Below are 17,375 nucleotides of genomic sequence, written 5' to 3'. Positions count from 1 at the left end.
TTCAGTAAGTCTTTTCGATATGGGACATAAGATGTTACATGTATTGAAATATAACCAAATTATTTAATGTTAGCAGAACCTTATCCAGGGTTGATGGAGAAATTAACCCACACACAACTCTATAATCCTTTTTCTTCTCTCTTTCATTATTAGACCAAGTGAGACGTTTGCAATTTTCTTCTCCACTCTCCCTATTAATCACTTTTTGAATCTTCCTACATGGCAGCATCCAGAGTCCCTTTGAACGGGTAGTGCGTTTATTTGAATTAATGTAAAAATTATAATGACGTGAGATTAAATATTGTAGCATACATTGTAGCGTGAGATAAAAATAAAAGTTAAACATATTTTCCCTCCCCATTTCTTTATATACTCAACGTCTCTTGCAAGTTTCATTCATCTTTCAATAGCCTCAAAAAAAAAAGAAATATGAGGATTTTACTGCTTTCATGGCTCTTATTTAGTTCATATTTTGCAATTTTCCTTAGTATTAGCAACTTAGTTTTAGTTTCTGGTCAATGTCGAAACGATCAAAAACAGTTGTTGCTCGACTTGAATTTGACAAGCAGCTCCGATCTTTTTATATATCCTATTCCATTAGGAAAGCTGATGAAATGGAACCAAGCCATGGAGTGCTGTTCCTGGGATGGTGTAAGTTGCGATGGCGGTGGTCATGTTATCGATCTTGACTTGAGCAACCGAGCAATTTCAAGCTCAATTGACGGTTCAAGTAGTCTTTTTCGTCTTCAACATCTTCAGCGACTCAATTTGGCTTCTAATCAGTTCATGACTGCTTTTTCCGCTGGATTTGATAAATTGGAGAATTTGAGTTATCTTAATTTATCCAATGCTGGCTTTACAGGACAAATCCCAGCTAAGATTCCACGCTTGACAAGGTTGATTACTCTCGATTTATCTACAGATCCATTCTTGAGTGGAGAACCATTGAAACTTGAGAAGCCGAACCTAGAGATGCTTGTTCAAAATCTGACGAGGCTAAGATTTCTCTATCTTGATGGCGTAAATATATCAGCTATGGGGAATGAATGGTGTCGGGCATTATCGCCGTTGACTGAGTTGCAAGTTTTGAGCATGTCCAACTGTTATCTTTCAGGACCTATACATTCTTCACTTTCCAAGCTCCAATCTCTCTCAGTAATTTGCTTGGACTACAACAACTTGTCTGCTTCAGTTCCACAATTCTTTGCAGAATTCCCAAACCTGACTTCCCTTAGTCTTAGAAGCACTGGGTTGAATGGAAGACTGCCAGATGAAATTTTCCAGATACCTACCTTACAGACACTTGATTTGTCATACAACATGTTACTCAAAGGTTCATTTCCAAATTTTCCTCTCAATGCTTCTCTTCAAGCTCTCGCACTTAGCAGCACAAAGTTCGGGGGACAAATTCCAGAATCTCTCGATAACCTAGGACGACTGACAAGAATAGAGCTTGCTGGTTGCAATTTCAGCGGACCCATACCCAAAGCAGTTGAGAAACTTACCCAACTTGTCTCTTTGGATTTTTCCAATAACAATTTTTCTGGCCCAATACCGTCCTTCTCTTCATCGAGGAATCTTACCAACCTAAGCCTTGCTCATAATAAGTTAGTCGGCACAATTCATTCCACTGACTGGTCAAGCCTTTCAAAGCTAGAAGATGCTGACTTAGGAGACAACAAGCTAAGTGGAACCATTCCACCAACTTTGTTTGGCATTCCATCACTGCAGAGACTTGACCTTTCTCACAATCAATTCAATGGCAGCATTGGTGACTTTCATGATAAGGCCTCTTCACTGCTTAATACCCTTGATCTTAGCAACAACAAGTTAAAAGGGCAATTTCCAACGCCTTTGTTTGAACTCCGTGGTCTAGAAATCCTACATCTTTCTTCAAACAACTTCAGCGGTTTGATACCAATGAATGCCTTTCAGAACTTGGGGAATCTTTTGTCTCTTGATCTCTCACATAACAGGTTGTCTATTGATGCCACTGCTACTAATATTTCCTTGCTTTCTTTCCCCACATTTACCGGACTGGGGCTGGCATCTTGCAACTTAACAGAGTTCCCTGGTTTCTTGAAAAATCAGTCCAGCTTAATGTACCTTGACCTTTCCAACAACCATATTCATGGGAAAATACCCGATTGGATTTGGAAACCAATAGATCTTTTGCGCCTAAATCTTTCTGATAACTTTCTTGTTGGGTTCGAAAGACCTTTGAAGAACATAACTTCTAGTGTTCAGATTATTGACCTGCATGTCAACCAATTACAAGGGGAAATCCCAATTCCTACATTAGATGCCACCTATCTGGATTACTCAGACAACAATTTCAGCTCCGTTTTACCAGCTCACATTGGTGACTCCCTCCAGCGTGTTTCTTTCTTTTCCATCTCAAATAACAACATTCATGGGAGTATCCCTCCATCGATATGCAGCAGTACATCTCTTAGAGTACTCGATTTGTCTAATAATTCATTGAGTGGGCCAATTCCTCAATGCCTCTTTCAGATGAGCGGATCTCTTGGAGTATTGGATTTAAGACAAAACAATCTCAGTGGCATAATTTCTGACACTTTTTCAAAAAGTTGTAAGTTACAAACTCTCAAACTCGATCAAAACCGATTGGAAGGAAAGGTTCCAAAATCACTAGGGAATTGCAAAATGCTGGAGGTTTTAGACATTGGCAACAATCAGATCAATGATTCATTCCCATGGCATTTGAAGAATATAGCCAAGTTGCACGTCCTTGTTTTACGTTCCAACAAATTCAACGGTCACATTGATTGTTCTGGAAATAATGGTGGATGGTCAATGCTTCAGATTTTTGACTTAGCATCCAACAATTTTAGTGGTAAACTGCATCTGACATGTTTGGGGACGTGGGATGCTATGCAGCATAACCCATATAGTAACCTGTTAGAGCTCAAACATCTCCATTTTGTAGATTCCGGTTCTGGAGGCGGTACTAGATATCAAGATGCAATAACAATTACCACCAAAGGTTTAGAGTTGGAGCTGGTGAAGATCCTGCCCGTATTCACCTCCATTGACATTTCATGGAACAACTTTGAAGGGCCAATACCAGAAGTAATCGGCAAATTCAAAGAACTTCATGGCCTTAACTTTTCGCATAATGCTTTCACAGGTCCAATCCCATCATCTTTCGGAAACCTGCGAGAGCTTGAGTCTTGGACCTCTCAAGCAATAGCCTACGCGGTGAGATCCCTTTGCAGCTAGCAAACCTCAATTTCCTTTCATGTCTTAATGTCTCAAATAATAAGCTAGTGGGTCCAATCCCAACGAGCACCCAACTTCAATCATTTCCAGAAGCTTCATTTGAGAACAATGCCGGATTATGTGGACCTCCTTTGAAGACAAAGTGCGGATTGCCACCAGGTAAAGAAGACAGCCCTTCAGATTCTGAGACAGGGAGCATTATACACTGGAATCATTTAAGTATCGAGATAGGGTTTACCTTTGGATTGGGAATTATCATTGTACCTCTTATCTATTGGAAGAGATGGAGGATCTGGTATTTCGAGCGTATCGATCTTGCTCTGTCCAGGCTTTTCCCTCACCTTGGTCGTGAAACAAAAAAGCATGGGAGGAGAGCAAAGCAGAACCAAAGGGGAGGACCCAGCAACGATTGGGATTAACGAGTAGGGAATAAGTTAAAAGAGGTACTTAGCTATCTCTTTCCTTGTATCATCCAGTTTCAGGTTTCTGTTTCCACTGTATGCTGTTTTTGCTGGTTATGTTTTCCTCTTTTTATTTTGCTTTAATATGTGCATCCTGTTTCTTTTCGATTAAATAAGTTGAATTATTTTCTACCAATACAATTGATTTCTGGTCAATGTCCAAGTCAATAATCTTTTAAGTCCAAAAGCACTCAGCCATGATATCGGAAGTAGAACAGTTAACACCCCCGGCAAGTACTCAGTGATTAAGAGGAGCCACAGAGAAGAACTGTATTGAGGAAATGTTATGAACTGAAGTTGGGACAGTACCAAATAGATTCTAAATGATTCACACTTAAAACAATCCAAACTCAAAATATCCAAAAACAAAATAACTCGAAAACTTAAAAAACCAACAGAGCCTGTCCAATGTGCATGTTTATAGTTGGGGTAGTGGTGCAATTTGGTTTCTTTATTCTCAAATATTTCAAAGGATTAAGGGATGCAATTTGGTGCATAAAGCCAGAACTGGACCGATGATCTAATTCTCTATATTTAATTATATATCACCGGTCGAACTAATCAAACTATCAAATCAACTAGCCAATCTAATTCTCTCACAAACCATAAACACAATGAAATCACACGTGGTGTTGCTATAATTTTCAACCATCCACTGGTACATAAATTATCCAAATAAAACCAGTGGAAAACATGTTGGTTCAACCAAACACAAGGCACTAAAACCTCAGCTTTTTATGTTCATTTCCCAACACAACCCAAAACAGAGCTGCCATTGCTACAATTCTGCTTCTCAATACACATATCTACATTTACTTAGTTGCCATAAAATGAACCCCAAAAAAACTCAACAGCAGAGAAGAATAACTCAAATTAAAAGAGTAATGTTAACAACAGCAAATTACAGCATACACAACAAGTTGTCTCAATTTAAGCCATTACAATAGAAAAATTAAAGAAATTAAGCATTAACTAGTAAAAAGGGATTCATCAATTTCAATTTTTATCTTCTCATCATCATCAAACTTATCTTTTCTCGGTGGTGATGGTGGAACTGGCACCCTTGGTGGCCCTCTCCCCTTCTTCTTGTCCCTAGGCCTTGCCTATTCAATTTCATTATGCATATATATAAAACAAAATCAAAATCTATCAAGTTTAACCAACAATGGGAACTAATAATAACAATAGCACTTAGGTTAAATTTTATCATTAGTCCCTCTACTATGCAAAAGTTGTGGATTTAGTCTTTGTACTTTAATTTGATCACTTTAAGACTCTGTACTTTTCAAATTATAAAATTCCAGTGTTCACCGAACGAGAATTGTTAAATTCAGTAAGTTTTGCTATTTTCAGAATCTAATGCGACAAACATACTATCATATGTGTAATGTCAAAATTCGGAAAGTATAGTCCATGACTAGTAACTAAATTTAATCAAATGAATTCAACTATTACTATTTTGAGTTATGACTAAATTTTCTACATTAGAAAAGCAGAGGGACTACAATTACCAATTTGAAAAGTACAGGGGCTCAAATTGATCAAATTAAAGTACATAGACTAAATCCACAACTTTAGTAAAGTACAGGGACTATTAGCAGAATTTAACCATAACACTTACATTGCCAAAAGAGTGATTGAACCGCTTCCCTCTCTCTGTTTTCTTATCCCCTCTGCCACAGTACACTGAAAAAAAAACCCAAATAAAACCCAAATTTGTCATCTTCAAAAGAAACCCAGAAAAATAACAAAAAAAAAATTATGTTTCTTTTAGCTACCATAGGGGATTGAAGGAGAAGAAGCTGCTGAGAGTGAAAAGGATGAATTTGAAACTGATAAGGAAGTTCCAAGGGTTTGGGAATGAGATGAAGAGATACGAGAAACATATGAAAGGTTAAGGGATTGAGCTGAGATTGGAGCTGCTCCAAGTAGTAGTGACGCCATTGTTCGTTTCTCTTTTGATGATAAGGTTATCACTTACCACATTTATATCACCAAAAAGGACTTAATCTTTTCTGGGTTTTATATATCCTTTCAGGTTTTAGCCCAATCCCAATATATCCCTCGTCTGTTCTAAGCCCAGATTAAATCATGGATCATTGAAACAATTCTTAATGGGGGTGTAAATTGACCCATTGTATTATCCCGGCCTAAGTATAAATAAGGTTAGACAATCATGGATCAAATTTTAGATGGGTGTCTAAACTTTAAAATGTTTTGTTTTAATCCCTTCCTATGCTTTAATTAAATCAACGGGTGTGATTAAAATATAGAAATAAGGAAACTATAGCAGTTTGATCAAGTCAGGTTAGAAACTAAGAAATTTTGTCGGTGACTTAGAACCTGTTAAAACGATTATCGAATACGTTTCCCTCCAGGGGCGAGCATTCGATCGAGTCGAATCGAGTCAAAAAATTTTGAGTTAGTCGAGTTGACGAATCTTATTTTAGCAACCGAACTCAATTTGAATTTTTTTCGAATCGAGTAAAAAGATTTTAAATCGAGTTAACGGATCCTATTATTTATACTCAATGTTATGTTTACATGGACTTATTATTTAAGTAGTAGACGAAGTATAAGATTACTTAACATTTATCAAAACGATATAATTTTTTTCTTTTAAGTTAATGGTTTTGACTTTTAACTTTAGAAAATGTAAACATTTATCAAAACGACGTAGTTTTTGTCTTTTCTTATTCGAATTTTCAGATAACTCGAATTGTGTAATTCATATTCGAGTAAAACCAAAAAATTTGATTTTTTTTATTCGAGTTGATCTAAATAACTAAACTATTTAATTCAAAATTTTCAAATCGAATCGAATTTTGCTCGCCCCTATCCCTCTTACTCTTTTGATATTAAAATCAATTGAATTGGTTAAAAGCTAAACTCAGGTTCCTCAATGTAAATCCTACATGGCATGATCAACGGTGGGTTTAGGATCAACGGTGTGATTTCAATTTCTAGCTAATGAAGTAATTATACTCACTTGTGGACATTACATGCTTAAGTCCACTCCAACTTGCAATATTCAGGAATTTAAGATCAATTTAGAATGAGGGTCAAAATTTGAGGGTATTTAATGCAATTAACTCATAAATAATTTTTATGGTTATGACAAACCTGACAAAATTGAAGTACCAAGTAACTGAAAAGACAAGATTTGGGTTTAACTAAACTTCTGACAAAACTGCAGCTTTCACTAAGCAAAAAAAAAAAAAGACCCTTGCTTATTGTGGTAATCTTCCTTTAATTTTAAATTACTTCAATCTAATCCATTCTTAGTGATGCTTATACTAAAAGCATTTAATTCTTCCTTTTTGTTTATATTATTTTACATTTTTTTTACTTTAATCCATGAACAAGGCACACAATTGGTTTGAATCTCTAAAAAGCTGTAATTAGAGCAATAATTAAGCTTCATTATATTTCTCATAAACTTGCTTTGAAATATGGTCAACTAAAAAACCTTACAAGTTAAGATTGACAGCTTTATTTTAAGTAACCCATTTTTCAACAAATTATATACTTCATCAAACAAATGGGATTTGTTTGATGACTTCAATTGTAATTCTCGTTTCGATTGGTATAAGTTTTTTTTTATCGACGATTGGCATAAGTATTATTGTTAATATAGGAGGACATGGATTTGAGTACGCTGAAACGCATTATCTTCTTATATATGAGTTGAGAAAGGGTTTGGGTAGTTCTAAGTATTGTATAAAAAAATAGATATGATCAGAATTTATAATGAAATTGTTTAAAAAAAATTATAGTTCTTCAAAATTGTGATTCATTAATGTCATGTTTTTGTTGGTTTATTTATGGTTGTAGCCCCTCTACTTTAATTTGACATAATTTGGACCTTCTCTTTGTAATGTTATTAGCATGCACAAGTTCATAATACTTATAGTTGTTGCAATTAAAGTGATAACGAGATGTTATTCTTTTTATTGATATTTGATCTCATAGTCGAGTTGATGTGAAAATTCAATCAATTCTGTCCAATTAATAATATGTTTTACATGTCATTTGAATACTTGAGGTTGTTTTAAAAAGGAAAATTCACAACATCACTTTAGCGGAAGTAATTAACGATGTTATTAATTTGGACGTGCTAATAACATTATAAAAATAGAATGACTAAATTATATCAAATTAAAATAAATAGATTAAATATAAATTTTAGCATGGTAAAGGGACTAAAACCACAATTAAACCTTTTTCCATGTAAACCAAAATGATATTAGAAAGCGGAATAGCAAGGTGCATTACACTCTCAATTAGAGAACTCGTATTCAAACTTTGGTGATGATATTATTAGGAGTGACAATCATAAATTCTAAAATAATTAATCATCATGAATCGTAAAACGAACATAAAAAATTACCTTAATGATAAGAATATTAATATAAATGATAGGGTGGATTTGGTCAATACCAACAATATCTCATGGGAACCAACTCTCCCACATGAATCACAAATTGTGTCAAATTTCTTTACTTTACCTAATCATCAAAAAAAGAAGCGCAACAATACTAAAGTGGGTTTTGACTTAGCTTCAAAAGACAACATAAAATATGGTAATTGAAACCCTAATCATGCTTGCAATTGATTCCCCATTCTCCCCTTTTTCTTTATTAATTACTTGTAATCAAACTTTGTGATTAGCCCCATCAGATTCAGCACTTTCAAATGGGGACATTCACACACTTTCTCTTTATAAAACAAAAAGAAAGCAAAGAAACCTATCTTTGGGTTGCATGTGCTAGAAGAAATAAAATATATAAAACCCTTTAGGTGATTTATTTTTTATTTTTTTTTATAAAAGCTACTAAAGTCAAAATATACCATTAATACATATACTTTCATAAAATTTTAATTCAATCCATTTGTTGATATCAAGACGGAATCTGTTCATTATTATGTATATTTTCTCGTTTTTCCATAATGATTTACCTGTAAAATTGGTATGATTATATAGGTTGGTTGATGGTAAATTTTGACAACAAATACTAATAGTCTCAATAATATGACAAAAAAATATTAGTACTAAACTCAAATTTCATTTAAGTATCGAGACTAACAATTTTTTTTATACAATGCATAAAATTATCCATAATCTATCCTTAACCTTTAAATAGAAGGATAAATTCACTTAAGGGTGCTCGAACTCTCTTTTTCTTGCATTGAAAATACTACAAATATCAATTGAGCTAAAAACTTGCTCTTTTTGATACAATACCTAAAACTACACGTATCCCCTCTCCAATTCATAAATAGAAGGATAATGCGTTTCAAAACACTCGAACTCACATCCTTTTTATTTATACCGATTAAGTTAAGATTTAATTGACAACGGGATATTTAAATAAACATATAATTAAAATTGACAGCAATGCTGAAAGATAGAAATGATTAGCCAAGTATGATTGTAGATGATACAAAATAATTCATGCATATCGTGTAGGCATCGTATGTTCACATGTGAAATTCAATGAAGGGGGAATATTTAGGAGTGATGAGTGGCACGTGACAAGCAAATGAGCTAACGTGTAACCCATGTGAAATGTGGGGGCGGGTCCCCGGCCCACTCTCCTCTTCCATATAGAATCTTAATATCAAATGGGACATTAAAGGATGTCCACATGTTTTTTCTTAAATAAGGGTGACACTGTTTAGGGGATGAATTCCAAATTATTAACAATAGATTTAAACATAATTTTTTTAGGTATTTATCGGAATAAATCTAGTAATTAATTTTTTATATTTTATAAATCTATTAAAGGATAAATATTAGCCACGAGTTTTCAAATTGTTTTTGTGAAAATCGAACTCTCGACTATTTTTCCTAACTTTTGTGATTAATTTTTTTTTAAATTAACATTTTCGAAAGTATGATAAATGTAATAATTAGCACTACAAAAAGACATTAATATAAGTTTTTAAGGATGAGAAAAGAGGGAGAAAGCTGAACATAATACTATTTATATATGATTTAATTGGATAGCAAAGGAATCATCACAAATTCAACACACTATTTTTTTACTTATCAACTAATTTAATGGAGAAATTTGAAGGAAAAAAAAAGAAAAAAATAGGAAAAGCAAAGGGCAAAAATCCAGCACACTAAGCATGTAGGGGAGAATATTGCTATCTCCCCCAATATATGATACAACATATGGAGGAAAACATGGAAATCATTGGCGGGTTTTTTTTTTCTCTCTCTTTGAGATAGGGAGGAAATGGTCAAATTTCGGTTTGGTCCTTCTATTATGTTTAAATTTGGAATTTGGTCTCTGTATTTTAATTTGACATGATTTGTCCTTTTATTTTTATAATGCCATGAGCTAGTCCAAAGTAGTTAACATCTGTATCTTTCCAATTAAAAAGCTAACATTGAACTTTTTCTTAAAAACAACCCTTCTCATTCATCATGCTGATATGTTTTCTTCTGGTGTTGGAATGGGTGTTTTTAGGAAAATTTCACGTTAGCATAATTAACTGGATACTATTAACTATTTCGGGCTAACTAATGAATTTATAAAAGAGAGATCAAATTATTTCAAATTATAGAGACGAAATTTTAAATTTGAGCATAATAGAGAGACCAAAATCGAAATTTGACCGGAGAAAAACGGGGAATAGTTGAAATTTGAGGTTTGAGATGGTTGAGAGTGAGCTTAATGGTGCATAGCAGCAGCTGGTGATGTTGGTGTTGGAGGCTTGCATTGATAACACTTGGCAAACAAGCCAAAAGAGTCAATTTGCCTAATGAAATTGGTCATGCTAGCCCATCCCCCGAACCCGAACCCGACCACTAGAACCCACACCACAATAAAGGCGTTTAATGCATACATTCCAGTCCAACTTGGCATGAAGAATGGTGGCTTTTCTGCAGCATTCTGTTTCACCAAAGAAAAAAAATAGTAAGTAAATAAAAATTCTAGTAATTTACAGGGACTAAAACCAAAATTTCACCAATTCTTCTTTATACCTGCCGAGCAGAGGCTTTTCTATAGGTGAGCATATGGGCTAAAGCTGGGATGATATAGACGGTGAAGCTAACCAAAAGAGCGCCGACCGCCGAGTTGATAGGGCCGAAGAATGGGAAGATGATGGCCAAGAACCATATCGGAATCACCACCGGCAGCCGTGCCAATGCCCTCAAACAAATGCTTTTAGTGTCATGCATCCCTATTACTTTCTCCCATACGAAGTACAACGGTGTGCAAGCAAACCCAAATGTTATGAACTGCAATACCCCATTTCATGAAGTCACAATTTGTTAAATTGGTTTGAAATACTGGTTTAATTATACTGTATCATCCTACTTTTATAATGTTATTAGTAGGTCCAAATGGACAACACTCTTAATAAATATTGTTAAAGTGTTAAAAGTATCCAACCCGATCAACTCAAATCTAAACCTGATTTGATCATAAAAAAATTAAAAAGCTTAACTTTGAATTGACTTGAACCTAAACTAACCCTAAACAAAAGTTAACGTGAACCCAAAATTATTCAAACTCGAAATAACTTAAACTTTATATAACCCAAAACTAAAGTGATACTAAACCTAAAATAATCCGAACTTATAATTTTACCCAACTTGAAAAATAACCCAAACTTGAAATAAACAAAACTCAAACGTGAGAAGAAATGAACCTAAAACTTAACCCGAATTGATTTGATCGAAAACCAACTTAACCTGTAATTTTTTTACCCATGTAGTGTTAATTGATAATTGATAATAGTGTCAACGTGTTCATGGAAATTCGCACCATCAAATTAATTGTAGTATTTACGTATTAATGACATTATTAACGTAAAGAAACTAAATTATATACCAAAATGAAACGGAGGGACCAAAAACAGAAATAGACCCAACCTGGTGAATAAGCATTAAGATAACGGCGGCGTCACGGAAGCCATTTTTAGGGAGGAGAGAGAAGGCATTGGAATGGTTGAGGAGTTCGTCACCGAAGGCCCAGTAAACGGCAGCAGCTGACGGAAGTGTAAGGGTAAAAACGTAAAGTGTGGCCAATAAATATATGTACTTGAATTTTTGAGGCTTCCACATTGCATGCATAATTTCCCTGAAAAAAAAATTTCAACCAAACAGTTATTTTTTACCCTGAAATTGAAGAAAGTGATGAAAAACAATAATTATGTTCATTATATTGACTATAAATTATGAAGCATGGTTAAATGACCAAAATACCCTTAATATTTTAGTAACTTTCAGCTAAAGTCTACGTTAAATTAAAATATAAAATTAAATCCAAAGGTTGAGAATAGTAGAGGGACCAACTTGAATAATTAACCCTATGTTCAGTTCACTGTTAAATCTTCCTAGAGAAATGGGAAAGGCATTGGATAATACGGTGAAACTTTACTTTTGGCCCTTACTGAAGACATATAATTTATTTTAGGTCCTTTTAGTCTAAAATTTTTGCCTTTTGAACCCCATAATTTATATTATCTTGACCTTGATAAAAAAGAGAATAGGAAAGAAAGAAAGGAAGAAAGGAAGAAAGAAGAGTGATATCGTCGTAATTCATCAAAGTTTCGAGCACTTTTTAAAAGTAGTTTTCAAAAGCAATGTTAAATTAGCACGAAGTAGAAAAAAAGACTTACACAGTGACGGCATGTCCGCCGAAAGTGTAGAGAATATTGGTGGCTCCGGTGAAATAAAGCACAAGCTTCGTCGGACCGCTATGCATCACGCCCTCAGCCTAAAAAATAACCAAAGAAAAAACATTGAAAAAAGGTGGTTTTGCAAGTGCATGAAATGGGAGATCATTATCGAACCGGTCGGGACAGAGATCAAATAAATTATTTAAAAAATCTTTAAAAAAATTAATTCAAATTTTTTAACTCGATTCAACAAGTTCAGCACGATTTTACCTGGCCGTGAGCGAGGGCAGCAATAGCCAGGTACCAAGCTGTATAAGTGGTCATCCCAAGGCCAAGAAAGGACCAAATACGGTAGTTGTGAAAAGATGGTATGAAAACTGTTGTTGCACAACAAGCTCCAAATATGTAGGTCCATGTCCTCTTGTCCAATTTGTCATTAACGTAGTATATATTACTGTTATTAAACCAATACATCAAAATAAGATAAAATTAAATAAATAGTCAAATTATAGTTTTGATCCATCTACGATAAAAGGACCAAAATCATAATTTAACCTAAAAAATCCGGTTTTGAGATTGATGCAAACCTTGCACAGCCTATAAGTTGTATGACAGATCCAAATAAGAGGAAAGTACAGTTGAAGGCAAGTCCTATTGCCTTCCAATATGGACCCAATAACCCATCAAGCACTTCGAACCACTGTAAATTTTAAAAAATTACAATTTAACTTAGCATTACTATTCGAAAAGTATTTTTTAAAAATATCTGACGGTTAGTGTTCGAGAGGTTAGTGTTCGAGACCTGAATCACATGGTTCTTGAAGTTCACATTCTCTTTCTCTTTCCTGCTTCTATATTCAATGTAGAGTACACTTATGAGGTATGCAGTCCAACTTCCAATAAGTCCATAGAAAACTTGTAGCAGAATCCCAGATAGCATGCCCAATTGAGAAAATGAATATGGTAGAGTCAACAACACTTGTGCTACCTATAAGGATCAAAAAATAAATAATGTAAATTTAAGAGACAAAAAATAAAAAGGGTCTAAATATACTATCAATACCTGTTTTAGTCCATATAGTTGAAAAAAATTAAATCCTTTTACTCTTTTTTTTATTTGAAAATTCTAGTGGTAAATTTTGATGAAAAATACTATCAGTTTTAATAATTGGATTAAAAATTTTAACTGAAAGGTAAAAATTCTTTTTTTAACTTTTTAAGTATATGGATTAAATGTCGAATTTTTTCAAAATACAGAGGCACAAAACATATTTTATCCATAAAAAATTGTTAGAGGAAAAAAAGTCAAAAAATGCTACACTCCTTGTATTTCAGCATAATTCAAGATTTAACCCTAATATAAAAAAAAGGTTAAAATTTGAATTTTTTTTAATTTAAAAAGTTTATTTTCGGTCAACATGTCCTACGAAGATATTTTAATCAACATGTCAAAGTTGGTATAACAAGAAAGGGTAAAAAAAATTGTCACCTAACTATCTTGGAAATTTTTGATGTTTTCATTTTTATGTTAGTCCATCGGTGATAAAAAAGGAACAAAATTAAATAATTAGGTGACTTTTTCGTAATTTTTCATAATTGGGTAAAAAAAAATATAGATGGTTAACTTCTATTATAGTATACCCAAAAAGAAATGGTGGTGAGGGGTAAGCGGGGGAAAGAAGGGGATGTACTTGATTAGAAGCACAGCTGAACCAAGCATCCCAGGCAGAACCACCATGCCAAAGTAGATTCTTAACATTAAACAATGACTGGTTTTCTTCTTCTTTCTCTTCATCTCTATTCTCAACATGATGTTCACTTTCGTTATAATTCGACACTATTGCTTCTTCACTTTGCTTTTGTCCCAACATTCTTTTTTTATTACCAATCTACTAGATCTGCAACATAAAAAAAGAAAAAAAACAGACAATCAATGAGACAAAACAAAACAAAACCCAGAAAAATGAAAGAAAGAAAAAAAAAACTTTGAAACAAACCTTTGAAGTTTGAACTGTCTCTCTCTATATGTATATGTATATATAGAGAGAATTCTCTAATTTTTCTCTGTTTTTCTCTCAGCTCAACAATGGTGTTGAAGAAAAGACCCTTTTGGCTGCTCCTATTCAGCTCCTATTATATATATATATGTGTATATATATAGTAGGACTGTAATGGAAGAGGGTTGAAGAAAGGGGTGAGAGTGACAAAACCTAAAAATTCTCTGCGTATTCCACTTGCGATTCGATTCTTTTGAGTTGAGAGAATTTAGAGATCTATAAGTGACTTAGACGTTGTTCTCATCACAAGAGCTTTGGGTTTTTTTATATATAGACCCCTCTTCCCCTTAGGTAAACTTTTTCACTTAAAACGGCTAACATAAGTATATATAATGGGTTAATTTTATTTGAGGTACTTAGACTATGGATAAATTTTAAATTAGTCCTTATCTTCAAAAACATTATAATCGATTGCTTATAAATAGGTTTAAGTGCGAATTTCATTATAGGTTTTGATCATATCTGCTTTTTTTGACATAATATCTAGAACTATCCATATCTCTTCCTAACCCAGATAATACGTTTTTGTACACTTAAACTCATGTACTCCTATGTTAGTAATCATGTCCATACCAATCGAGCTAAAATTCAATCGGTTGTTTATTTTGTTTTATTTATTTATCAAGAAATGATGCTCAGATCCAAATCCAAATCTCAGTCACATAATTCCGGGGATTATTATTATAATTAAATTTTGTTTCCAATTAAATTCTTTCTTTTTTTCTAATTTGTTTTCTGATGGTAGTTTCTTTTTTCTAATCTCCCACTCATTTCCATTCGCGCGTGCCTTCACTTTCTAGAGGGAAAATGATGCTGTTCTTTCCACGCTTGCCAGAGGCGAGTGGGTATCACAATAATGATTTTTTTCCCTAATGGGCTGCCTAACCCAACCAACCATTGAAAGTTAAGGCCTATTTTCTCTCTTTTTGGAAAATATAAAAATATTAAAAATTCATTATATTTATTTCAGGTTCGGATAATATCTGTTTTTTTGACACAATACTTAGAATTATCTATAGCTCCTCTCCAACTCATGTTCTCTTACATTGACAACAATATACGTACCAATTGAGTTAAGATTAAATCGATAAGATATTATTTAAAAAAACAAAGCATGGGTTAGTAAATTAATATTTTGTTGTGATTTTGACTATGTTTCACAACACAGATTTTTTAAGTTAAAAAATATAATATATTTTAATAGTGATTAAAGGTTTTCTTATAATTAAAGCTTTAATTATTTGAAAAAGAAAATGTGAAAGAAGTCAATATCGGCGCGGCCGGAGAAAATGGAAGAGCTTTTTAATGGAAAAAGGATTGGCTGGAGCCGCCAAGCCGAGATGGACCCACAGACGATGCGGCACGCTTTTAAAGGAAAACACGCGCACAATGAAGCCTTATAAAGCGAAACGGCTCATGATATAAACATGAACTTTAATCGGTCGGCTTGATTATGGCCCATTATTATTGTGTATATGCTTGGACCCCTCTCTCTTCATTGTCTTTACAATTCAACCTTCTTTTAATTTCTCCATCCTTCCAATTCTTTTTTTTTCTAATTTCGTCCTTCCAACTCTTGGATTCTCTTTTCAATTTACTTTTTATTTGGGAAAAAAATATGCAATTGACAAATGGGGTCTTGATATTATTGATAAAAGTTGAAATTCGAGTCCAATCATAAACAATTTGTCATGTGTAGGTCTCCAGTCTCATCGTGTGTTGATAAAATATGTAGATTTTAATTTCGATTAGTATGTTTATCATTAATATTAGTTTAATTTTACTTTATAATTATTCAAATATATATTTATAATTTTACTTTGTAATTATAAAGCTTAAAAATAGAATGAAATCTACATTGATTTCCATTTTTATATCATATCTCATATATAAATACAATAGATGTGTGCCAGTATCATTGGTTATTACTATAATTCATCACATTCACACTCACTTTTGGGTGAATAATGTTTTTTAGGAATAATAATTTATTTGGTCCTCCAATTTTATAAAAAAGCTATTTTAGTCATGTATTTAATTTTTATTCTTTTTTAGTCTTTAAATTTATATTTTTTTGTCAAATCATCCAAAAATAGATAGAAATATTAACGTTTTTTAACTTTGTTGACGTGACATACATATGGATTACCATGTGATGACACTTAAACATTTAATTAATTTTCACAAATTTTAAAAAATAAAAAAAATATATATACTTTTTTAAAAAATAAATTAAAAACCATTAAAATTATTAAAAAAATTAGCCCTTTTATTTTTTATATGATTTACTTAACCTTGAAATTAAATTTAATAAAGTATAATTTTTTATAGCCTTAACATAAATTTATTGTTAATAAGAGATCACATAATTTATCATAAAAGATTGTACCCTAATTATCCAAATTAAAAAATTAATGAAGGAGGAGATGACGATGGAAGTGACGGTGGCAAAATGGTGGTGCGATGGTGGAGCCACCAGGTATAAGGGCGGAAGAAAGTCCATGTTAAATGGAAGAAATGTTGATAATATTCCATACAAAACACCCCACGTAGTCCCCTTTTAAGCGTTAACTTGTCGGCTTGGTGAGGGTTCGCCACCCAACACCATCCTTCCACTTGCCCACCAAAAAAATACAAAAAACTCTCAAGTGATTGAGTTAAATCGTTTTGACTAATAATAAAGTGAACCTCGACATGAAAATACTAAGATTTTTTAAAGTGAAAATCTATTATGTTTTGAATGATTTTTTTTATATTTTAATTTTTTATTTAATGTTGGGTAAGAAATTACATCACACGATTTAAATCAGTGTTAATCGAATGCTTGACAAAAGTTTTAATGACTATCGTATAATTTTATTTTCATATTTTTATTGTATTAGGGTAAACTACACCGCATGTTAATTACTCAACTATACTTAGGTTTCTTTTTCGATTACCCAATTATAAAAAATTACAAAATCAACACCTAACT

General features: G+C 33.0%; 3 protein-coding genes across 3 annotated transcripts; 1 reads left to right on the top strand and 2 right to left on the bottom strand.

Moving 5' to 3' along the window:
- Positions 1-305: 305 nt before the first annotated feature.
- LOC107958048 (receptor-like protein 7) lies at positions 306-3,788 on the top strand. Its single transcript, XM_041115796.1, has one exon. The coding sequence runs from the start codon at positions 430-432 to the stop codon at positions 3,241-3,243; it is 2,814 nt and encodes a 937-aa protein (XP_040971730.1). The 5' UTR covers positions 306-429; the 3' UTR covers positions 3,244-3,788.
- Positions 3,789-4,557: 769 nt separating this feature from the next.
- Positions 4,558-5,785, bottom strand: LOC107958049 (30S ribosomal protein S31, chloroplastic). Its single transcript, XM_016893702.2, has 3 exons — positions 5,483-5,785; positions 5,326-5,390; positions 4,558-4,807 (listed from the first exon to the last, which is right to left on the bottom strand). Exons 1-3 carry the CDS (start codon positions 5,646-5,648, stop codon positions 4,673-4,675), a joined length of 366 nt encoding a protein of 121 aa, XP_016749191.1. The 5' UTR covers positions 5,649-5,785; the 3' UTR covers positions 4,558-4,672.
- A 3,891-nt stretch (positions 5,786-9,676) lies between these two features.
- On the bottom strand, positions 9,677-14,669 carry LOC107958047 (auxin transporter-like protein 2). Its single transcript, XM_016893701.2, has 9 exons — positions 14,342-14,669; positions 14,036-14,242; positions 13,147-13,332; positions 12,932-13,044; positions 12,615-12,798; positions 12,345-12,442; positions 11,596-11,803; positions 10,702-10,959; positions 9,677-10,609 (listed from the first exon to the last, which is right to left on the bottom strand). The coding sequence occupies exons 2-9, from the start codon at positions 14,213-14,215 to the stop codon at positions 10,388-10,390; spliced, it is 1,449 nt and encodes a 482-aa protein (XP_016749190.2). The 5' UTR covers positions 14,216-14,242; positions 14,342-14,669; the 3' UTR covers positions 9,677-10,387.
- Between the last annotated feature and the right edge of the window lie 2,706 nt (positions 14,670-17,375).

Source organism: Gossypium hirsutum, chromosome A01 (assembly GCF_007990345.1).
Source record: "Gossypium hirsutum isolate 1008001.06 chromosome A01, Gossypium_hirsutum_v2.1, whole genome shotgun sequence".
Lineage (NCBI taxonomy): Eukaryota > Viridiplantae > Streptophyta > Magnoliopsida > Malvales > Malvaceae > Gossypium > Gossypium hirsutum.
Note: the sequence above shows the minus strand (reverse complement) of the source record. Positions and strands in the feature narration are given on the sequence as shown.